The sequence below is a fragment of the Mytilus californianus genome, unplaced genomic scaffold (assembly GCF_021869535.1).
Source record: "Mytilus californianus isolate M0D057914Y unplaced genomic scaffold, xbMytCali1.0.p SCAF_5, whole genome shotgun sequence".
NCBI lineage: Eukaryota > Metazoa > Mollusca > Bivalvia > Mytilida > Mytilidae > Mytilus > Mytilus californianus.
In genome coordinates, this window is record NW_026262701.1 from 79,607,416 (window position 1) to 79,633,791 (window position 26,376).

Consider the following 26,376-nt stretch of genomic DNA (forward strand, 5'->3'; position numbering starts at 1 on the left):
CGTTGTTAGATTTATTTGAATCTTTTAGTCAGATGTGATGTATGTTTACACGTTTTGGCTGCTGGATCCAAATATTGTCACATTTACCTAATAAAATTGAGAATGGAAATGGGGAATATGTCAAAGAGACAACAACCCGACCAAAGAGCAGATAACAGCCGAAGGCAACCAATAGGTCTTCAACGCAGCGAGGAAATCCAGCACCCGGAGGTGGTCCTCAGCTGGCCCCTAAATAAAATTATGTACTGGTTCAGTAAAAATGGACGTCACACTAAACTCCAAAACATATAAAGGAACTAAAATTAAAAAAACAAACAAGACTAACAAAGGCCAGAGGCTCCTGACTTGGGACAGGCGCAAGAATGCGGCGGGGTTAAACATGTTTTGTGAGATCTCAACCCTCCCCCTATACCTCTAGCCAATGTAGAATAAAGAAACACATAGCAATACGCACAGTAAAACACTGTTTAAAAGAAGTCCGAGTACGATGTCAAAATAGGTAACAAAAGAAACTAAGCAAAATGACAATGATACATAAATGAACAAAGGACTACTAGCAGTTACTGACATGCCAGCTCCAGACCTCAATTAAACTGATTGAAAGATTATGTATTCATCATATGAAAATCAGGTACAATCCCTCCCGTTAGGGGTTTAGTATCATACTATCATAAAATATACGAGAAGAACATAACCCGTATCATGCCAACAACTGGTTTACGAATAAATGTGTTTATTTCCGATGCAAAGACCCTATGAGTGAATCAATATTAATACCAAAATATGCAATCCTTAATGACCTGACAACAGTATCGTAACTATATCCCTTCCGTATAAGTATGTTTAAAGGTTTGGTTAGCTTTTGAGGGGAATGCCGACATTTTTGTGCTTTGTAAAGAATATTACCATTAAATTTTTGATGTGAAATACCTGAACGTATAAGATGTCTGAATGTTGATTTATATTTACGAATGATGTCCTTGTACCGATGATAAAATTTAGTAAATGTTTTGACTAGTTTGTGATATCGAAAACCCTGGTGTAATAATTTTTCAGTAATACAGATATTTCTTTCGGTGAAATCAAATACGTTATTGCATACACGAGCGAATCATCTGTTTGGATTGTTCAACCAATTTTGTCAATATACCGGAACTATAAAAGAACTCTTATACAAGTGGGAGGTTTAGCTAGCTATAAACCAGTTTTAACCCACTATTTTCTTTGGAAATTGCCTGTTCCAAGTCAGGAATATGTCAATTGTTTTTCACTCGTTCCGTTGGTTAATACCGTTTGATTTTGTCAAATGTATTTGACTTCCCTTTTTTTGAATTTACCTTGGAGTTCGTAAATTTTGTTATACTTTTTTGGCTTTTATGGTCCATTTTGTCATATAGCTCTTTTCGTGTTCTGATAATTCAACATTCTTCTCAGTTAATTTTAAAAAAAAATGTTGATCGCTCATGGTGTAGGTTTATCAAGAATAGCGTTACGAATGCAAAAACATAAAGTATTATATTCATTTTCAATAACTGAGTCGATATCGCTGCTGGAGGACTGCTAGTACCTGAGGGCATCATCAGTAGTCAGTGCTTTGAAAGTCAAATAATTCACTTTTAGAATGTTCCTTGGTTTACGTACCGTGGAACATAGTAGGCATGTTCAGGGCGAGACACTTTAAATTCTGTGTTTTTAAAAGTATACAATATTAAGAAACATAGGTTCATACTCCACAAGGCAATGTTGATCTTAGCTGGATAAGAGTATTCTGTATAGTTTCGTTTCGGTCACTTAACTTCAAATAATAATTTTTTCATCTTTATCTTTAAATGTTTTTGGTTTAAGCGGTCCAAATGAAAGTAAATCAGGGTTTTTTTTTTCCTTTTACGTATAAAGATCACAGTGACATTCAAAATTTCTTAAATTATCAGACAAAAGCAAATTTGAGAATTTCGTCTATAAAATTCATGTCGTCTTTAATTTCGAATTTAGAGCTCAACTTCCAATGATCAAGATATCAATAGAAATTTACATAGGTAAAAGCTTTATAGCAACATTATATGGTCAGACGTTTTGTGATTGACTTATTCTGTTTAAACATTGTACCTTTTAAAGGAGAAGACAACCAGAATGTTATGTTATGGTAATTAGTATATACAACTGATTCATAAAGTAATAAATCATCGTAGTTCATTAGAAAAATGCAAGAAGGCCTTTGATTGGTATTTGAAAACAGATTTTTTTTTAATACATCGCCGACAAAGCAGTTGCCCTATATTCATAAATGTGACGCCATTCTGTCAATTCCGGTTCAGTTCAGAGTCAGTTTTTATATAAACACTACTCGCTTATTTAACAAGTCAATTATAAAGCATTAAAAAATCTTCAAAGATACCAGGCTTAAACGAATTTCAAGAGGAGATATCTTATAAAATGGAAATACTTGGTTTTGACTTCGAACTAATATATTGGCAGAGAAACTTATGTTTCAAATCCGTGCCGAGTCAACATCAAATTTATCAGTTTATTGAATGTTTATGTTACTGTCAGTAAACGCAGACAGCCGAAGACTGTTTAAAAAAACTCATGAATTCAAATTACGATGATCAGCAATGTTTTAAACAAATTGAAAGATACAAAAATCTTATTATAATGACAAGGAAACATGAAACTCGGAATAGAAGGTTGGATGTAGAACGATGCACTTTTAAAGCTCTTCACTACAGAAGACTTCCAGGAAACTTTGAAAATCACAAACCAACTGGAAAATTAAAAATTGAAAATTATAACCCCTGTGTACAATTAACTTTACGATATGTATTAAAGAATAACGCTTACGTTATATTAAATAAACAATTGCTTGCATTTAAAATCCGATTTATTATGGTTTCTTTCTATATTGATCGCAATTTTCGACTTTTGACCTTTGAAAACTAAGCTGATCATCATAACATAGATAGAAGAGTGTGTTTCAACAGTTTTATATAAATCTCGATCATGACTTTTTTTGTCATTTATGCTTAACATTTGCTAAAGATAATGTTTAATCTTGTATCCATTAAAATGGGGGAAAAATTGACCTTTAAGCGTCATTTCTGTATTTTTGTGATTACAACATGTTCATAATGTGTCATCTGGTGTTCCAATAGGATGCTTGGCACAGTAAATCCCCAACCAAGTTTATTGATTACTTATAAAACGGCAAAATTGTAGCCAAAAAATAATTCAAATAAAACAATAAAATTGATATCATACCCGCATCAATAATTTCATATTTTAAAATTGCAGGGAATTCGCCCAGATATGAATACCTATGACATCATTGCAGTCATCCATACAGGTAGTACTCGAGAACATAGAGGGCCGGCTTTCTTCTCATGGCACAGAATTTATTTGTTGTTGTAAGTTCAAGTTAATATAATTTAGCGTATAATTGTTTTCTTACTAATATGTAATGGCTTTGAACTAAATGTTAAACACGATATTATGCTATTGTTTCTATGATAAGAAAAAAAAAACCACTTTCCTGAGAGGCCAAACAATTATTAAATCAATGCAATATTTATTTATATATATAAGTATTTAAGAAGTCGATGAAGTATAAACAACTGATGAGCTTTATCACCAATTTAAAATCACATGCTTTACAAAGTTAGTTCGACAAGTTTGACCTTTAATCTACCGAAATCTCTACAAATAACGATCACTGGACTCATAATACGCTTTATCACTATATATACGAGTAAGCTCTTTTAACAAAGAATTAATAGTTTTATCACATTTCTAAAAGGGACTGACATTGATGAAGGTCATTTCTTGAGCCAAAATATCTATCAATACGATTTCATTTCATCTGATTCGAATATATATCTTTTTTATCTTTTATTTTAAGACTTGTATTTATATATCTATATTATTTTGTAACACTTAACATAGCACCACATTGTCTTACCAAGTATATTTATCTTTTTTATTTTGATAATTCATTCTTTGAAATTTAAATAAGTAAAACGCTACACAGAACACAATTTGGTCTTGTTTGGGATACTTATATTATCATTTGTTGGCTGACAACAGATTCACAATGCATTAAATGTAAATTCTCCTTCGCCATGGTCGTCTGACTGTGAAGCATTTCTTTTATATTAAATCCCTTAGGATATATAAGTAAAAAATCTAGATATAGATAGCTCTTACCTCTTTTTTTTCTAGCAACCAATATTTGAAAACATAATAATGCGATATACAACTTAAGAACAATATTCAAATTGACAATTTCATTCAATAATTTGCCCAATACATTTAACTGATCGGAAAATAAACTATATATGATCAATATATAAATATATAACAATAAACGGGAAACTGTCTGTTGTAGTTACTGTGAGCACCTATGATGATCTGACTACCATACGTTTTTTATATGTTATAACGAAACCACACCCTTTAAACCTCCAAATGATTCCACGTGCATATGTAACCTATATATTTAAACCCAAAATAAATAGAACCCTTTATACAATTACTCTTACTAGTTTATAACATCAATAATATAACTATAATGGAAGGAAAACTCCAAAGACTCAACGAAAAAATATAAATGTTTATATAAAAAAATGTTAAAAAAAATTAGGTGGAACACAACGACCTTAATTGTTAAAAAATAGAGATACTAAATTTCTATCAGTTTTGTAATGTTTAGACTGAAGAATCTTATATTAAAAGTAAGTAATGGTAAAAGTGCAATGATAAGTTAATATTGAGATCAAAAGACCTTCGAACAAAAAGGGATGTTAAGATCCTCGAGCCCAGAGGGCGAAGGGATTTTAACAGCCCTTTTTGTGAGGAGGTCTTTTAATATCAATTTAACTTATCATTGCACTTTTACTGACTTACAAACCATCAAAAATTCAAGAAAATATAAAGAAAAGTCACTTGCATATCTTTATTCCCCTAGCATTGACGAGTCAAACTCGGATTCAACTTTAATGATAGATAAACAGTATTCAGAATGATATATACAAATAACAGTTACCTAATTGCATCGAAAACGGACCGATTAAATGACAGTTACATGATTTAAAATTAAATTATTAGAAATATTAAGCTCCAAATCAAAATTGTGGGGTTGTTTTTATAAAACTAAGAAGTAAATTAAAATTTTCAAAATAAATATTTGTATTTCATAAATAAAATCTATACATACCTCATTTACAACTTACCAATGCATGTCTTGCACAAGAACTTTTTGTTATATATATTTGACGTCTTTTATCTGTAAGTAATGGTCAAGAAATAGATTTTTAAAGACCAGACCATAAGAAAAAAGTAAGTAAATCTTTATAAGCATCGTGTTTATATTCAATTTCCTATCAAACAGACCTATATACATATGTATAAATATATGTCTTTAGTATATTAATGCAAATGTTCATTTAGGTTCTGATTATGTACTTTGCCTACGCTACGAGACATGCAAATGCGAAATAATTACAATGCTCTCTTTTTTCTTTTTGTTTTAAAGAAGTGAAAAAAAAAGAAAAGTTCCTGTAACCTTCAATAGATAAAATCGTGCTTAAACAGTCTCAATGCAAATTCTTCAGGATCAAATAATGTAGGTTTGACTCGGGGGCCACTTTCTATGTAATGAATGGTAATTCAACCACAGGAAAAGGTATTTTTTTTAGCTTAAAAATCTATATCGGATATGCAAAAAACAAAGATAACCATGCGTTTTGGAAGATTAAAAAGTGGAGAATACATCAATGTTTTCGTCAACTTTATATCAAATGTATATTTTAAACGATTGCCTGCACATTATATCTAGGTTGAGAAATAAAGATGAAATATATTTTAAGGATGTTGAGTAAGTTAAAAGTTTCTGAATCTAATCTCATTTCGATATTTTTCACGGATGCAATTAAAACCACAGTCGGAAATAAATAACATATTTGTCAAATTTATTTTTTCTCCATGAAATAGCATAATCATGATAGCTACAGGTGATTCTTTTTGTCCAAAAATATAGGAAATAGGTATTACTATGTTTTTTTTTCTGTTATTCCAAATAAATGAAAAAAAGGTGGGATACTGGATGTCTCAGCTGCTCATTCCTACATTTCTACCAAACAATCAACCTTTTGTTTCACCTATCAAGATAAAAAAAGATTAAGAACTTAAAAAAACTAGTTTAACTCTGCAATGTCTTTCGTCAACAACTTATTAAGCGATGTTGTTTTTTAATATAATCGATTATAACTTTTTGTTCTTAAATCTTGTTTTGCATTGCTGGCAAATCTTGTTATCCTCTATTTAATTTAATAATTCACGAAATCTTTTCTTTACATTCAATAGTGCTCAACACACCCAGTACTGCAATATAGAGGTCAAAGTGTGTATTGTTTGCCGCGTGTGAATGAGGATGTTTTTCGTCAACTTTTAAGCAATCTTTTTTTTTGCACATTGCTATTTCGTCTCTACACGTATTCATCATTTTTCTTTACATGAAATTTTGGTATCATCAGTACTTTTTATAAAAAAAATCCCACCGCCAACCAATTTTTTAGAGAAGGTCTGTTAGAAAAAAAGGATGGATAGTCGACCGACTTATTTTTGTAGTTATTGTTATTTAGCAACGATTTTTAGAGCGAAACCGCTAACGGCAAAATAAGATCTACACACAAATTAAATGATCCAAATCAGTAGTTGGATCCTAATAGACATTTTCGAAAAACATTTGATACCGACGCTCACACCTACACATAAGCCTACAGGTAACCTTTTGAGAAAGGGTCATCTCAATATGTACAACAACCACAGTCATTTATATTATATTTGTTTTTTCTGATTTACATTTTAAATACTGTATTAAGTTTTTTTATTTTGAAAGAATTGCTTAATTATTAGCTCTGTTCAGTAGCTGAGAATTAACCGATCAAAACATTGTACTTTTAAAAAAGGGGTGGGCTTTGAGTAAATAAGTAAAACTTAAATTAGAAACAGTAACGTCTTTTCTCGTGTAAATATTTAGTAAGTTTTAAGAGTCTTTTCTCGTGTAAATATTTAGTAAGTTGGTAGTATGTGTTATCTCAGTGGAATCAGGGGTGTACGGAATTTTACACCGGTGTTGAAAATGCATTGTAAAATTCCACTCCTGATAACACGAAGAAAACGAATTTATTAACTTTTTTTTTGGAGAAGGATAGGTGTCAAAATATTTAATTTTTGTGTTTAGTTTTGGAAAATTGTATAGTTGGGAAGTTCGACAAAAAAGTTATTTGGCAAAATATCGGTTTTTTATAACTTTTTAATGTTTTATTACTTTTCGCATTTTGTTTTACCTTTTGCAATAATATTTTACTTTTGTAATTTTATTTTTGGTGGAATTTTACACTACAACCATTTTTATTTTATACTTGAGTCACCAAAACGTCAATTACAAATCCAAAGACCTATTGGTTTACATTGATTTAACATATGCTTACTTCATAAGAAATAGGATACTTAATTTATGTTCCGAATGCTTTCTAGCAATTCAATTCGCCAATTATATATTCTACCGCAATACTGTATTCCGTTTAAAAGATTGAAAAGAAACAGATGGATATCACAAATTCATATTTAAAATAATCCAAAACTAAATAAGAGCATTCGGTGTTTCTAGCTCCTATTCCGTAAAAAAATATAATAAATACAGAAAGTATTTTTTTATATCTGCAACCAAGTTTTACGAGATTATTCATTCAACATGTTTCGACATTTTGATACGGTACCTATATCATTGTAGTCAGTGTAGTTATCGGTGTCGGTGTAATTGTCTGTGTAGACGACTTTTCGAAAATGTTTAATTAGAGTTATTGCAATTTAATGACGATTTAAGTCATCATGGTTTTTGTGATTCTAGCAAAAAACATAGTAGACAGAGATAAACTGTAATCAACAAAGATAATCTGCAAATAAGTCAATATGACCGAAATCGTAAGTCGACTACACAATAGGAGTTATTTTCCTTCAATAGCAAATGAACCCATTTTGCGCCTTTTTGGGAAAATGATAGTCATATGACTCTGTGTTTGTTGGTTAACCTGTAAACGATAGAGATAGTCACAAGGCTGAAATTATCCGTTACCTTCATGGACGATTTTTACCCGTTTCTTTTGTTTTCGGCTAAGACAATTGAAGATAGAAAGAAACTTGAAACAGAAAAACAGTCAGCAAGACAAGATTTACAAAGAAGCAAAACGGACAAAATCGTCAGCTGATTTGTTTATAGAAATTAATTCCCTTTAAGAATTTTTTGATCCGTTTTTGCTTTTACAAAAACTGTAATACATACAGATAATCTAGAGCAATATCTGCAAATGAGTCAATATACATAACTGTGATCGCAATTCGGTTTAATTTAAAAGTTTTTGCCTTTCATTCCCCAATTCGGTTTTATACACCTTCCTTAAGCTTCGCTGGATGGGATACACTGTATTCACATTACTTTTTATTTTGATGTTAAGGTAAACGTCAAAGGTAGTACTGCAATAATCCGACAACACTGTTAACATATGTTATAGTAAACGTCATAGGTAGTACTGCAATAATCTGACAAAACTGTTAACGTATGTCAATATGTATATTTCAAATGAGTACATAGACTACTTTTAAATGAATTTAATAGGGACTGTTGTATAAAAAACTTTCTAGATTGCTACTTCATCTATTCAGCTGATTGAGTCATATGTAAGATTGTAGACTACGTTATATAAACATAATATAAATGGAAAAGACAAATTAGTTAGGAAAAGCTGAAGTTTACGTTTAACTAGCAAAAAAAAGAAAGAAATAAAACGTCTTGTATATATATTTGTTTAGCGATTTGAATATAAACATATTACTGGGATTCCAACACTTGATATCAAAAACTCTTACTAATGTGGTGCATCAGTTTGTCTGAGACGAATGTATAAATGCAGCCGCATTCGGTCAATATTGAGACGTTAAATTCGAAGCCCCTGAATGATCGATTTCTCCCCAAACGTTCAGTTGCAAACATTTCATGTATACTTAGGACGAAATACAATTTGGGTCGACTGAGAAAAAACGTTAAAAACCTTACATAGACACTAGTCACTTGAATCAAATAATCGTACGTTGAACAGAGGTAAAAACTATGCTTGACAAGAATAAGGGCAAGCCTTGACCTATGTCGTAAGGTAGGCTACACCCCCCACCTCAAACCCCTTTTCATTTTTTTCACTCCACGATAGATGGATGCAAAAAATAAACAGAAAACGAATTTGAAGGCAATGAAGTCCATCTAAAGATGTAAGTGAGTAAGATTTGTACTTATTGTGTACAAGCATCTCATTTCTCTTTGCAGGCATTATTTTTATACGTTTCGGACAGATTTAAAACCGTCTAATATTTAACTGGAGATGATCAAATGCACATATATTCTTTGAAATTGTATGTTATGGTATTTTTCTTGATTGCTTTATTTACCATCCTACTTTGGACCCCTTGATTCCAAGGGGGCCTGTCTAATTAGTCACATCTGATTAACTCTTAGTAAATAAAACCTAAACTTAAAGACCTACACCTGACTAATAAGTTCGGGGTACAATTAGATAACAAAAGAGATCCTTTGTGAAATGAGATTGTCGCAGGTATCTTAGAGAATTATTTTGCGTAGAATAACAATGAATACATCACGCAAAGGTTTGTAAGAGATAAAAGAATATTCTGTGGTTTTATATGTTTTGGAAGCTTTAATTGATCTGTTCCATTTACTAATATTAACTGATAGCATGAGTCACTTAGTGTGCAAGTGACCTCATACGATATATACGGGGTCAGTAAATTTCATATTGGGTGAAAGCGAAGCTCGAACCCCCTATGGAATAAACATACCCATTATTTGACCTTTATTGTGTTTTCAACATTTATTGTTAATCGTTTATCATCAATTTCTTCATCTCGACTGGGCGAAAAGTTTTCTTCAACGTCATGTTGTTTTTATAAAGGGACGTAACACTGCTACTAACTGTGTATTAAAATAAACAGGCCCACTAACCCAATATAAAATATAAAAGGTCTCTACGTGTTCGCTTTTAACAAATGATATTCCTAGAAATGTATAAGAGGTAAGGTAATATTGGTTATTGTGTGTCACATATCTTGGTTTAAAGTAAGGAGTCTACTATTTTCTCTGAAGGTAATTGCTAAATACTATCATTGTTAAGTATACTCGACAAGATAATTTTGTGGTTCATGAATCGTTACCAAACTAAAATGTTAAAGAACGATTGAACTTACAAGAGTTAATTATTACTTTTTTTATATTTATATTAAAAAAAACGTAATATCACTTAATTTTTCCTGACCCTAGTTTCAAAATATAATCATCTAGTATCTAAATTTTGTTCGTACCTTTTCCTCCTGCTTTCAAAATGAAAGGTAAATAAAAATACTAGCGTACTGTTTACTTTTGTTTTCAAAATTAACATTTTTGCTTTCCCCAATTGTATGTATTCCACATTTTGGAAAAAGAGGTCAATTTATAAATCAATAGGAAAGTCCGTGAATAATGCTTATACTTGTACAAAGATTGACAATGTCATTCTTTATCTGTCGGATTGTAGCAAAAAAATAGAGGACTTTAAATTCACATCATTAGTGCGTTCTAATCCAAAGAAAACAAATTTAGCGATAAGGAATACTTTTTATCCAAATGATAAAGTAATTACAAGTAAGAATCCCCCCCCCCCCCCCCCCCAAAAAAAAAAAAGTATTTGCTATAGTGATTTAAACATTTATCATACACGAGTACATGTCTGAAATGTATTTTACGGTATTGTAAATATTATTTTAAATATTAAAAACACTATTTGAACTGCTTGCAAATTTTGTTTTAGATATGAAGCTGCATTGCAATCTGTTTTTGGTCGAGATGTTACTGTTCCATACTGGGACTCCTCGTTAGATGAAGCTATGGGAAACCGACAAGCAAGGACAATTTTATTTTCAAACAAATATTTTGGGACACCTTTTGGCGAGGTTACCGAGGGTTTTTTTGCAAACTTACCTGGGTTTAAAATAAGACGTAATATTGGTGCGACTGCAGCACTCATTCCTAAGAATGCAATCGCGGATGTTCTAACAAGAACAAGTCATAGTCAGATTGTACGAAGGGAACAACGCAGGTATTATTGGGAAGGCCATCACGACAGGGTACACCGTTGGGTAGATGGAAGCATGGCAAGCGGGAGCTTGTCTGCATTCGATCCAATATTCTGGTGTCATCATGCATTTGTTGACTACGTCTGGGAAATATTTAGAAAACGTATTTCAAATGCCCCTGCAGATTATCCATTAGATTTTGAAGAACATCCTCCAGAGGGTCAAATGAGATTTAACAGTTATAAATACCGACCAAATCCACCGATTACAAATAAAGAAGGTTACCGTAATAAATATGCACGTCTTCGACGATATGATCCCGCGCCATCATGTCAAAACCTGTGTTCAAATAGTCAAGATCTATATTGTAACGGAATGAGAGATATATGTGTATCTCTAGAGAGAGTAAATGGAGAAACATTTGCACAAGATGTGGCCGCCTTCCCTACTTTTGGTGTGCCTCAAGGCCCAGATTATACAACCTTACAAGGTATAAAGCAAGCAATATTACAAGATATGCCGGCTGGTATGCCTCTTAATTTGTTTGATGTAGATGAAATCGATCCTAACACTCGTGGTCTTTCTGTTTTTGACGTTTAGAAAAAAACTGTTGTATTTATGTTAAATAACACAGGCACATCCTTGAATTACCTTACTGCGTTTTTCTCAATATGCCCATTGTAAAAGACTTAAAAGGACGTGTAAGTTATCTCAAAGAAATTAGGTAAACAGGGTTCGTTAACTGAAATCAGTTTTTCTGTTCCGTTAGTGATGGCGAACACTCATCTTTCCTTAGTTAGTGGAGTTGAACAAATACAAAACTGAGCAGGAGTTGCGAATTTTGTTTTGCATTTATTTAATCCATTGCCTCAGTCTATCTCTGTAGTTATACAACTATTTCAAAGAACCCGGAGCATTAATGTCCAAAAATGCAATTACAGTCGTGCTATCTAGAAGAAGTCAAAGCGAGATAATGCAACTCAATCAATGCAGGTCTTGCTGGGAATGCTTTTTCGACATAGTACATCTTTGGCTAGACAGAATCACGAGAAGCAGGACCTTCGCTCTATTCGAACCAATATTCAGGTGTCATCATGCATTTGATAAATACGTCAGGGAAATATTTAAAAGACATATTGGAAATTCCCTTGCGGATTATCCATTAGGGTTTTCATTGCATCCACAGAGGATAAAATGTTATTTAACAATTACAGATACCGATCAAATCCGGCTATTACAAATAAAAAAGGTAACAGTAACAGATATGCCCGTCTTCGACAATATGAACGTTCTCCCTCGTGTCGAAACTAGTGTTCAAATAGTCCAGATCTATTCTTTGGACAAAATAGAGATACATGTATCCCTCAGGAAGCAGTGCCTGAAGAAGCAGCTGCATTCACTGCGGATGGTAGGCGTGCGTTTTAGAATTTTCGTGCTATGGGTGCTGGTCCAGACCCATTGATTTGCTTTTGATAATCTTACAGAAAACCCAACAAGAGTTATACAAGATATTCCGGATGGTTCTCATCTTAATTTGTTTACTGCAATCAAATCGATCAAAACGTTCGTCCTTTATTCTGTTTTTGTCGCTGTGTTTATATTTTACACAGCATGTGAAACATAAGGCACATTCTTGAATCGAATTACTAGGTCTTTTTAAATATGCCGATTGCTACTGACTTTAAAGGTAGCATTAATTATGTGAATGAAATAAGGTAACGGTTTTAGTAAAAATGAAAGAGTTCTCTATTTTATAAGTGGTGGACTCATTTCCAAAGAAAATGGTGGGTTGAACCTGGTTTTATAGCTAGCTAACCTTCCACTTGTATGACAGTTGTTTATTGTTTCTTTGTATTGACAAAATTGTTATTGTTTATTGTTGCTGATATTTTACTTTGGTTCATCATTTATAATCCAATTCTATTAATTTTGGTAAAGATCTTTTCATCATTTGCATCAGGTCATTTAGGAGCATATGTCAACTTTGGTTAGTTGTCTTGGTTTAATGTTATGTCATTTGAAATCTTCATGGTGTCCTAGTTTTTTCAAAGTTGGGTTAAATCCAATTTATATTATAAGACGTGCTTACAGGTTCAGGTTGCTGGTTTGTAGAAACATGGTTGTTTAGAACATTAAAAAGTTAAATAATAAAAATACCGAACTTCAAAGAAAACTCAAACGGTTAGTCCCTTTACAAACGGCAAAATCAAAAGCTGAAATACATCAAAGGAATGGAAAACAACTGTCATATTCCCGACTTGAAACAGGCGTATCAATATGTAGAAAATGGTGGATAAAACCTTGTTTTATAGCTATGTAGACCTCTCACTTGTATGACAGTTGCATTAAATTCCATCATATTGACAATACTGTGTGAGCAAAACAAACAGACATAATAGGTAAAAATGTCAAAAATAGGGGTCCACAGTCAACATTGTGTTTTAATCTTATTCATTATAAAATCAAACAACTAAAGTTTTCCTGTTTTAGTCAAAATCTTTTTTTGGAGAAGGAATTTTAGTTTAATATTACACAAAGTGTAGTGTTGCCTGATGAATCGTTTGTTCTGAAGTTTTAACTCAACAGTAGTTTACCGATGTTCAAATCTCATAAATTGATTAAGGAGACAAACTAGATAACAAACAACAACTAAGGGAAGGACATGAACTCCAAAAGGAGCGAGTGATTCGTTCTTAGTAATAAGACTGTAGTTAATCGTATTGACAACAAATTATCAGTTCGAATTATCTTAAAGGTAGAAGTGCTGCTGTAGATGATGTTAGATCACTTTAAATTCAGTGAACCCTTTTGAATCCAATTTCTTTGTTCTTTTAGCCTCTCATTGAATATATTAAAATTAAAATATAAAGATAAATAATTTAACAATGAAATGACAATGGGATGATAACATTAAAACAAAGCTTGAAACGATTTTTTGATTTCATATTGTTGGACAAGTTACAGTTTCGAAGCATTTTCTTGATTACCTTACTGATCCTTAAGATATAAAATAAATGATGTTTGATATTAGTTATTTTCTTTGGTGCTACTTAAACAAGAGAGTCAATGTATTACATTCGATAAACAAGTTAGAATGATATGAAGTAAACACCGATGAGACAGCAACACAACAACGTAACGAATCTAGAAAGGACAACGGACGCAATTACTATAGAAAATTCATTTTTCATATCATTAAATATGCAGCAACAAAGTATTAGTTATATCACTTATCTAGAATAAGATTAAAAAATATGGAATTATTGCTAACGAGATATCACTTATCTAGAATAAGATTAAAAGTAATGGAACTATTGCTAACGAGATAATTTTCTACCATAGATCAAGCCAATGACAAGATATTAGTAAATAAATAATCATACATTCTTTAACAACGTTCAAACCATTACTACAAATAAAATAACGCAACGGAATAATAAAATTTGAAACAATTCAAAAATGAAAACAAAATGTTTTATTTGTGCCAAAAAAATAAATACAGAACAATTATGACTGGCAGCAACCAACTAACCGCTGTTTGTAAATGTTCCTGTCTTGTAACTGAAGCATACAGAATGTTAAATTATTTGTAAACGCTTAGCCCTTACAGAAGAGACCCCTGTGGATTCCAATTAACACCGGTAATAGAAACTTCGAAAAGTCGAAAATGAATTGACAACGTAATGAAAAAAAAAACAACGAAAAAATACCAAAAACACACAACACTATACAAAACACAACATAGAAAATTAAAGGGGTGATCTCAGATACCCTTAAAGGATAAGCAGATCCTGCTTCACTGGTAACACCCGTTGTGTTGCTTATGCAAGTACAAACCCGGTGATAAGTCCTATTCGGTAGATTACCGTTACCTCTAACGATCGGATTGAATTCTTCAGTTTATGGAAAGCAAGTATCGGCTACGTCATTGACGAACTACAAGTTTAAGACTTTGAACAGCTAAATCTATACTATACAACTGTATAACTAGTAATTGTTTTCTTAAAACACCCAAGCAGGAATCAATGTGGAAAACAAGAGTTTTCAGATACATAAACCAGATTAGAAACGATCCGATTTTCAATTTTTGGTCAGAAGTCTCACCACTCCATTGAGTGATTCGCCAAGAATCAAATCTCAAGTCTTGGCTAAATCAGCATCCATAAGAAACGACGACCAACATTCGATTTTCATTAAGCAACGAAATCTTTTTATTTTGCATAAATAAGTCGGAGTTGCAACGCACTCATTGCATGCAAACACAATAACACTTCACTGATTCAGCTATCGGCAGTGTCTCAGTCTTGATTGTTCAGTGACGACAAAATTATGAGCCTCCCAATAAACATGCGTAAATTCAACAGATACAAGGTTGATTAAGGAATCCTACATTCGGAATTTATGGATGGTTAACATTTATGTTCACACAATATTAAGTTATAGTGAAATTATGTCTTAGCTAAATAGTAAACTTTAATTAGCCTACACATGTTCAATGTATACTTAATATTCACATATATAATGTGTTAAATGAAAACAAAACTATATAATGTTAATGCATCCGAAGATCTTTCTGTATCTTAATGATAAATAATGAGATAGCTTGACCTCCGAATCTACCGAGGCAAGGGTCGGGTAGGCGGTTGGGTTGGCAAGTTTGGTAGATTCACAGAAGGTACCGATGTTTTACTAATGCTAAAGTATCATTTTTATTATTTCATTATAAGGAATTTAGTATAAACTATAACAGCTGTTTCAATTTTTTTTTATCATAGTCCAGTTGATATGCCCTTGACCACGTTAAGACTCCCAATATATAACTATAGATACTATTTACATTATAGACTATCCTTTGTGGCTTTGAATCACTTTAAACATGCATGCATAATTATCTTTTTTTCATTTAAGACAAGGGGACTCGGTGGCGGAGTGGTCTGAGTAGTCGAACTACTGTATCACTAGCCTGTCAACACCGAGGTTGGAATCCGGCACATGGCATGTGCGTTCGACTCCAATCTTAATTGACTAGGATTGTCAGTTTTCCTACTGAAGGTCAGTGGTTCTCTCCGGGCACTTCGGTTTCCTAAATCAATAAAAAAAGACCTCACAAAATTGCTCAATAGCGCTGAAAGTGGAATTAAACACTAATCAATCCGTTCATGGATAATAAAGGTATGTATAAATTGTATCCTGATAGAGACCAGTGGCGTAGCCAGGGCTGAATGTATGTAGGCGAGCGTAGCAAGTCCTAAAAAATTCGTCGAGCGGAGCGAATGGATCAAACCTCAGAATCATAACATTGTCCAATGACCCATTAAGATGAGGTCAAGGTCATATAAACTCCGCCAGACAGAAACGTTCACCTTACAATCATTTCATACACTAAATATAATTAGCCTATTGCTTATAGTATCTGATAAACTGACAATATTACAAAAACTTATCATTGACCAATGAACCATGAAAATGAAGTCAAGATCATATGAACCCTGCCTTACAGACATATACATCCTACAATCTTTCCATACACCAAATATGATTTACCTATTGCTAATAATATCTGAAAATAGAACACAAAAACTAAACATTTGTCAATAAACCATGAAAATGAGGACAAGTGCAGAGGAAATCTGCCAGACGGAAATGTACACCTTACAGTCATGGCTCTTTAAAAAAAATACGAAACATATATTCGTACGATTTGATGTAGAGTTACCTACGATTAATTTTATATTAAGATTATTTTTGTTGGTAGAACAAACTTGAATTCCCATGGAAGACTCCAACGATCAGATTATCGTGAACATTTACGTATTTTCTACATAAGGAAATGCCTGTAACAAGTCAGGAATATGACAGTTGTTTTCCATTCGTTTGATGTGTTTGAGTTTTTGATTTTGCAATTTGATAATGGACTTTCCGTTTTAAATTTTCGTTATTTTTTGTTATTTTACCTTTTTTTAATATCACTGTAACAAATAACAACTCGTGGAAATATCAAGAAGCATATGAATACGGTCATATTTGCAAATTTACGTTTATTGGAGTCGGATATTATTTTAGGTCAGATATCAATCGCATCATACAATTATGTGTTTTTTGACAGGTACATGATGCTGGGTTGGCCTAATTATTTTTAATATTCATAAGAATTTCTCTTGTAAAAAATCTGCTTTATTTTCAATAAGTTACTCAGAGTAACATTTGTTGGAACATTGATATTTATTTTAGATGTTGTTATTACTTGAACACCTATACCAAAAGTTACGGGATCTATATTCTTTTTCAAGAAATGAAGCAGGTAATTGCAATAAATTTGGCCTTTCTCAACTATTTATTTTTTGTAATTTGAGGACGCATATATGAGACAATTTTGCATTAATATTTGTTTTCTATTTTTCATGCTGATTTCAATTGCCTCTTGCATCCCCTTTTTTCCCTTATTTTAACTGAATCAGGAATGGTCGCCCCCCAACAATTTAAAATTGTACTCACTTCTTTTTCGGTTTCACTGTTTCAATATCTATCCATGAATTTAATGATATGTTTACAATATATCTGTTTTGGAATAATAAATCTAGTGCACAAGACTAAACTGATTAACTGTAACACGCGATAATGTAACCCGTAATAGTCTAGTAATAACCTAAACACTGGGTGCTCTCGTTTAATTATTCTAATATAACAGGTATTTTGACATATTTAATTCATGGAAAGATACTGAAGCACAAATTAAAAAAAGTAAGTACACTTCTAAATTCAATTGCTGTGGTCCGTCCATTCGTTTTTCAAATAAAATAACAGCTCCATTTAACAGGTCGGGCACATTGCCTTATACGGTAATGTTTTATTTAGCATACTTATGCTCCTGTCAATGCATGTATTAGTATTTGTTTACAAACAAAGCATTTTTTTTATATTTTGGCGATTGACCAATCCACTGAATGATTTGGAATGAGTGATGGACTACTATGCGTTTACATGTGTCTATAACTGAATACTAATTAATTTTTTTCTGATTGCCAGAAAAGAATTTTACCAACTTTGTATTTACAGTTACAGACCACGATATATATTTAGTTCTACGCTCAAATTCGTAAACAGTTGTTTCGTTTCTGAGAAAAGAGTGTTTTAAATCCACTCATATTATGGATAGATCAACAAACAAAAATCAGACATTTGTTCACGAGACAGCAAATCAAACGACAAGAATCCGTTAACGACATAAGTTGAAATTACATCCTGGTTTCCAAAACAACGGATGTATTTCGTAAAATGTAGAAAACTAGTGACAAATATCCGTAAAATGAACTTAAAATTGATGTTTTTGGCACACAGTAGATTTTATTATGTATCATTACAAAAATAAAATTATCAAATAAAAGAGCCATGGCTAAAATACTTCAAATGAATGCACTGGTAAGTGCATACAGACAAAACCTATTTAACTACTTTGTGCAAGACAAAAAAGGCCGAACACTGAAGCCGGTGAACAAATTTTACAAATCTGAGCGTGTAGATTGAAGATTATGTAATATACATTACGTTTATTACACAAGACAAGCAAAAAACAAAAAGATACGCGATACTTTTAAACCAAATTCAACAATAACATTTAAATACCATGTGCTCATTTCCACGCTGTTATGATATTCATTCTATAAAGGCCCTATATATCTTAATATTGACCAGTGAACCATGCAAATGAAGTCAAGGTCATTTGAACCATGCAAGACAGACAGACATGTACCCTTTCAATCATCCCAGACACCAAATATAGTTGACCTATTGCTTATAGTATCGGATGAACTGACAAATTACAAAAACTTATCATTGACCAATGAACCATGAAAATGAGGTCATGTTCAAAGGAAACCTGGCAGACGGATATGTACACATTTTAATCATTCAATACACCAATTATAAAGGCCCTATTCCTTTTATAATCTGGAAAATTGACAAATTGACAAAATCTTAAAATGAACCAATGAACCATGAAAATGAAGTCAAAGTAATCTGAACCATGCCAGTCAGACATGTACACTTTTCAATCATTCTAGAAACCAAATATAGTTGACCCTATAGTATCTGATAAACTGACAAAATTACAAAAAACTTAATATTGACTAATGCACCATGAAAATGATGTGAAGATCATATGAACCCTGTCAGATAGACATGTACACATTACAATCTTTCCATATACCAAATATAATTGACCTATTGCTTATATCTGAAAAAAGACCACTACACAAAAACTAAACATTGTCCAATGAACAATGAAAATGAGGTCAAAGTCGAATGAAATCTGCGAGACAGACATGAACACCTTACAATCATCTCATACACCAAATATAGTTGACCTACTGCTTATAGTATCTAGTAAACTGACAAAATTACAAAAACTTATCATTGACCAATGAACCATGAAAATAAGGTCAAGTCAGATGAAATCTGCCAGACAGACATGTACACCTTACAATCATTGCTTACACCAAATACAATGGGCCTATTTTTTTTTAATATATCCGAGAAATAGACCAAACCACAAAAAATTTAACATTCTCCAATGAACCAAAAAATTGAGGCCAAGGATAGATGAAACCTGATTGTCGGACTTGTCACCTTATAGTTGACCTAATGCTTATAGCAACTGAGATACGGACTTAACCACGTATCTTTAACCTTGATCACTGATCTATGAAATGAGGTCTAGGTCAGATGAACCCCCTCTGACAGACAAGTAGTCGTTGCAAGGAACTAATATACCAAATATTGTTATCCTTTTGATCATTGTAAGTGAGTATTTCACTTAACAAAAAAACTGATTTTTTTTTCAAATGGTAAATGAACCATGAAAATGAGGTATAGTAAAATGAACATATGACAGACGGAAACTTCGTAACACAAGGTATCTGTATACAAGGTATGAAGCATCCAGGTCTTCTACCTTCTGAAATATGAAGCTTTAAACAAACAGTTTACGCCGTCGCCGGCGTCGCCGGATTGTTATCCCTATGTCTCGCTTACTGCGACTTTCGTCTCAGGCGAGACAATTATATCATTTTGTACAGAAGCAAGGAACTGTACCTGGATGATGTACTGAATCGGACAAATGTTTTTTTAGAAATTTTCTGCGCAAGTTTAATCAGTAAAATGTCATCTACAGGCTTCATGAGTATGTTCTCTACGGAGACCGAGAGGGTTTACGTTTTGGATCATCGATTTACAAAAGTTATTTTGCTCGGCGACGATTTAGATATATTGGTCAGTTCTAATTCTTTGAGATGAGTATGAAAAAATCTATTTAAGATGAGTTTGAAAAACCTCTCTATAACAAGGGATTTCCAACAAACTGATGATAGTAGAAAAAAAAAACGTTTAAGCTCTTCGCTATTAGTATGAACTACTAGTACTCGACCAGCCTGAATTTGCTACTTTAGGTGGAAGCTGCTTAAAAATATACAAGTAGAAGTTGGGTCCGGGAACACAGTTAACGCCTCTTGATTTTCGTTGTCTACAAATATAGTCCCTAGTGTGGATAGTGTGTTACTTGGCAATTTTTATACCCTTTCCAAATTTATTTCTTCAAGTTTTATGCATCAAATAGCAAGTGAGGGGTATCGTTTAGTGGGTAAATCGGGCTACTATAAGGCTAACAATAACAAAGGCGTCTAGCATGTATGGATCTCTATTCATACTCTGATGTCAATACGTCACACTTAGGTGACGTTACAATGAGTAGCGGCAGCAAGAACGTTACAATTATGCGTTACTTCCAACATACGGGGAGCGGCAAATGAATGACTTTACAATAATTAAAAGTGATCAAAAATTAAATGACAAAAGTTCGAAGAAAATATATTAAAACTTTAAAGTTTCTATGTAATAATGTTTAACAGTCCATGGTTATTCACTTAAATGTCCATATGCTAATCACACATTTACTTTTCACAATTTACATTTAACACCCGTTAGTTCATGTTTTTATTTTCTTCTTTGCCTCACACTGAGCTGCTCTAGTTTCAACTTCCAAAGAATTCAGTTCTAACGGATACAGTTTGTTGATTGGTCTAGATGTCCCACCATTTTTGGTTCGAATAACGGCTGATCGTGTAAGTCCATCTTTGACGTAAACTACAGTTACAGCCAAAGTACAATTTACTCTTGATACATCGTCATGAATCTAAACTACATCTCCGACATTAATGTTCTGTGTGTTTCGACCAGTGTATCGGTAATGTTCCCTTAGCGAAGTTAAGTATTCCTGTTTTCATCTTTTTATGAAGTTTTTAAGAGTTAATGATAGAAACTTAGATTGTCTAGTTACTAATTCATGCGAAGTGTCTTTTGCTTTAAGTACAGTCTTCCAGTCCGTTATACGGTATCGTCCTGATTCGTCTTCCATATAATAAATGTGATGGAGTAAGGGGTTCGTGGTCCTTTGGATCCGATGAAACGTATGTAAGTGGGCGATCATTGAGTATTCTTTCTACTTCAGGAATTATCGTGTTGAGTGTTGTATTGTCCACCAGTGCTCGTCCTAATACTTTTTTTAATGCAGTTTTCGTTAATCCGATCAATCTCTCCCACCACCCGCCGGACCAAGGTGATCTCTTCGGGATAAATCGCCAAGTTGTTCCATAAGAATTAAGCTTCTCGGTTACATATGATGAATTTCTTAAATGTTCAATTTCTTTTGCTCCAGCAACATACGTAGACGCGTTGTCTGAAATCATCTCTTTGGGGAGTGACTTTCTACTTGTAAAACGGCGATAAGCTTAACTAAAAGCATTCTGTAATAAATCCTGCACAATTTCTAAATAAACTGCTCTTGTACTAGCACAAGTAAACAGACATATGTACACTTTTTTGTTTTGTCTTTCTTTAGTTCTTATGTGTAATGCGAAATCCACTCCTGTAACTGTGAATGAATGGTCTTCACGAAGTCTGTCGGCTGGTAGGGATGGTGGGTCCGGAACGGGTTAGGGTCTTCCTGTTACTAGAGGTTTTCTACCGTACCAACCGTAGTACGAACTGGGAGCAGTCATTGAACTTTTGAAAATATTTCATATATGCCCTTTATGTCAACGTATGTTTTATGAATCATTACCAAAAGTATTTAGAGGATTTTTAGCTACATCTTGGTATAAATTTCATGTGGATATGTTTCCTATTCATAACAAACGATATTGTGTGTACTCGATTATGTTTCAACCAACCGTTTAAAGTAACCGTTGCACGAACGGTTTATAATTAAGATTTATTTCCCCTGAAATTGCACAGGCTAAATAAAGCTAGATATAAGACATATTCATATTTTACCTCATGTTCGCCTGTTATATTGATATAACAGTATAGAATGAATTGGTAGGCATTTTTGGGGGAAGGCTTTTAGAAAACATGATAGAATAAGAGCCGTTTTAAATACAAAGTTGACCTCATTGAAAATATATTAATGACGAAAATAAATAAAAACACCTGTTCCGTATATTATTATGCCTACTCTATACATACTTCGTGTGCAAGTTTTAAAACGTAAAGCATAATAATTTAAACCCGACTGTGTAAGTCTTTAGGTATGTCATATCGGTGATTAGCAAAATTTAAAAATAAAATACATTGTATCAATTCCTCGTATCCTCTAATAAAATTTGATATTGTAAGTTATTTTAATATAAATCGTCATACTCACGTATAAGAAATTTTACCAAAGTTCGAAGAAATGGTCAAATAAAGATACGCTAATAAAATATTCAAAGAACACAAGTGTCAGTACAATTTACTATAATTTATTTTTCTAGTCGTTTAAATTCAATGATTCAAGACATTGGTGGTTTTGTTTTATCGGCAACAGAATAGTGAATAATTATCTTTTGAAAGTTTTTCAGTTTCCTTTTTTAGAATGCATGTTTAGAAAAAAAGTTATGAGATAGGCCTTTAAGCTTGCATCGGTAAAAATGTGGATATGCAAGTTATTCGTGTTAAAGTTTTTGTATAGGTTACAGCGGGAAATCTCAAGTTTGGTACAATCATTCGTGTCTTTTTGTATCTGTCTCCACTGTAAAACGACGTCCGACAATAACGGTTCGTCTCGATCTACTTTTATCTCCCATATACGTTGCATCAATATTTTACTACTAACGATGATAGGACTGATTATTCCGAGCAGATCGTACACTAGTGATGACTGACGGAGTAAATCGTGTTTTGTTGTAATGCTATCATCTACTGAAAGTGGGTCTCTGCGTGCAAATGTGAGAGTGTCGTTTTCTGTGTCCCATCGCAAACCAAGTATCTTGAAAAGTTTGTCTTCGTCTAGCACATTTTTGGATGAGGCACGGTCTTGTAGTTCTTTGCAGTTCGAAGCCCATGAGCGTAAGTTAAAACCTGCTTTTTCAAATACTGAACGTGATGTATGAAAATAGTCCAACAAATCTCTTTGTTGATTAAAGCTCGAAATAATATTGTCAACATATAAGTCTTTCTTTAACATTGCTGTCCAGTCAGTGGGATTTTCAGTCAAATGTTTACGTATATCAACATTTAGGATGAACGGAGAGCAAGTTGCTCCAAATAATACTGATTTGAATCTGTATGTTGTAAGTTGACTATTTGGGTCATCCGGGCTACTAAGCCAAAAGAACCTGGTAACATCACGATCCTCTTCATTAAGACCAATATTAAGAAAGGCTTTTTCTATATCAGTCGCCACGGCGTATTTGTCAATTCTAAATCGGAGAAGAATCCCGGTTAAGTCATTCAAGTTTGGTGAAAGATTCACCAAACAATCATTTAAACTCGGACTAACAGGTGTAGGTTTGCAGCTGCAGTTAAATACAATTCTGATGGACGTGGCTGACGACTCTTTACGTACATGATGATGAGGTATGTAACTCTCGATAAATCCACGTTTTTCTTGTTCATTTATAATCTGTCCGTACTTCTGTAAAAGTGTAGGTTCACGACTAAGACGCTTAATGACATTTTCTGTTCTCCGTTGTGCAATACTTCTGTTGTCTAGTAAGGTAGGGTGTTCCTCCTTCCAAGGTAATTTAGCAAGATATCTGTCTCCATGGTAACTAATACAATTTGCTCCATATACATCTTGGAATTGTCCGTTTTCAGATTTGTTGTCAGCTCTCTCTATACCAGCAGCTTCAACTTCCCAAAATTTCTCTAAATTAAGCTCTTCAACTTTGTGACCTACTAATATGTTCATCGTTAACGTACGTGTGTTATCTGGATTTGCAAGGTCCGTTGATTGGGCCGTACATAACTTCGCTAAGGGAACATTACCGATACACTGGTTGAAACACACAGAACATTAATGTCGGAGATGTAGTTCAGATTCATGACGATGTGTCAAGAGTAAATTGTACTTTGGCTGTAATTTGCAATAAGCAAAATCGTGATGCCCAAGACAGTTAAAACATAAACAATCCCTTTTAACAATAGAAATCCTTGCTTTGTGTTCAATTATCTTAGTGCAGTTAACGGGGGCGTGTGATTCATTACAAAATACGCATGACTTTACGTTCATTTGTCTGTTGACTATTTACGTACGTACCTTTGCATTGGTGTGAAATGCTGCTGTAGCTGTATGAGTTTCCGTCAGATCGGCGGAATTGCCTTCCTCAATAATGTTGAGTTCGTGAAATATTATTTGTCGTAGTTCATAAAATTGCCAACTAGTTGAACCATGGTGTCTTGTAAGATTTTTGCGTACGTCTCCAGGTAACTTTTTTCAATATGATAGGGACCAATAATGAGGTACCTGCTGTCTGACCAAGGGATTCTAAAAGAGGGACGAAAGATACCAGAGGGACAGTCAAACTCATAGATCGAAAACAAACTGACAACGCCATGGCCAAAAATAAAAAGACAAACAGACAAATAATAGTACAGATGACACAACATAGAAAACTAAAGACTAAGCAACACGAACCTCATCAAAAACTGGGGTGATCTCAGGTGCTCCGGAAGGGTAAGCAGATCCTGCTCCACATGTGGCATCCGTCGTGTTGCTTATGTTATTACAAATCCGGTAAATAGTCTAATTCGGTAGGTCACATTCGTGAAAAGGGAAGTGTATTTTAGGTACGACATAAGGAACATATCCGAATATCCGATATCATCTGTGAAACGGTTATTCCATAACGGTCGACCAACTCGTGATGGCGTCCGAAAAATTTACGAAGAGATGATTTCAACTTCACCATTTGGAACTCTTGGTTTAATAGCTTCCTTGTGAGCAGCAATCCTCTATCAAGGAAATCATGATAGGAAATACAAGCCCGGGAATATCATATCAATTGGGAGATATATACTTCGTATGCAGGCGCTGCTGGAATGTTGCTAACCCACGAACATATGTTTCAATTTTGTCGTAATAATTGCGTAAACTCTGTAGGGTATTCTTGGGTGACGGTATTTCAAGTAATGCGTTCATGTTCTTTTGCGTGATTTTGTGAACTTGTCCGTACCTTTGTTGTAGCAACGAATTTGCTCTTTCGTAATTTGAGTTTGTAAGTGCAAAGCCATTTACGGTTTTGAAAGCTACATCGTGTAACAATGACTTCAAGTAATTGAACCTCTGGACGTTACTCAGTGTTGGGTTTGTATGTAAGGCTGCCTCATACGAGTCCCAAAAGGACTGCCATTGACGAATGTCGCCATCGAAAGTTGGTAGATTTAGTTGAGGGAGTTTATTGTACTCGATAGCAGTTGAGGAATATGAGCGAAAATCTAAACGGAAATGTGTATTGTGCTGATTTTCTGTGCTTGAAGGATTATTAGTACTAGGAAATGACGGCAAAACGTCGTTTCTATAGTTTGTAAAGCTTGTGGCATTTGTATTTAGCGTTGATGTTTGTACTGTGATACATTTGGCTATTTGACGTACTTTTGTTTCTAAATTAAATGAATACTCATCTGAGTCAAAGATTTCTGTTTCAATGTCCTCTTGATCCAAATCCTGAATAATGTCTTCATCTAATTTCCTCAAAAAAATTCTTGTTTCCTTTTCAAAGTGCCTAAAATGTTCGAAAACTCATCGAAATCATCAAGTTTTGTTCCGCTCTCCCGAATTTCGTCGAATTTCTGAAATATTCTTGAAACGGCGCTTCTATGTCCTAAACGTATCGATTTCAGCTTCAAATTCACCCTGGTCGCGGCACCAATATCGTTTAGTGGGTAAATCGGGCT

General features: G+C 33.4%; 1 protein-coding gene across 4 annotated transcripts in view; it reads left to right on the forward strand.

Moving 5' to 3' along the window:
- Positions 1-26,376, forward strand: part of LOC127703090 (tyrosinase-like protein 1) — a 186,036-nt gene that overhangs the window by 10,746 nt on the left and 148,914 nt on the right. For 2 of the 4 annotated variants that reach the window (XM_052207511.1, XM_052207510.1), the window contains exon 3: positions 3,289-3,401. The exons of 1 other annotated variant lie outside the window; for it this stretch is intronic. In XM_052207511.1, coding sequence (XP_052063471.1) covers positions 3,289-3,401 — 113 coding nt within the window. Of the gene's footprint in view, positions 1-3,288; positions 3,402-10,904; positions 11,820-26,376 lie in introns of those variants that run through there. One more of the 4 variants, XM_052207512.1, reaches the window with a different exon arrangement.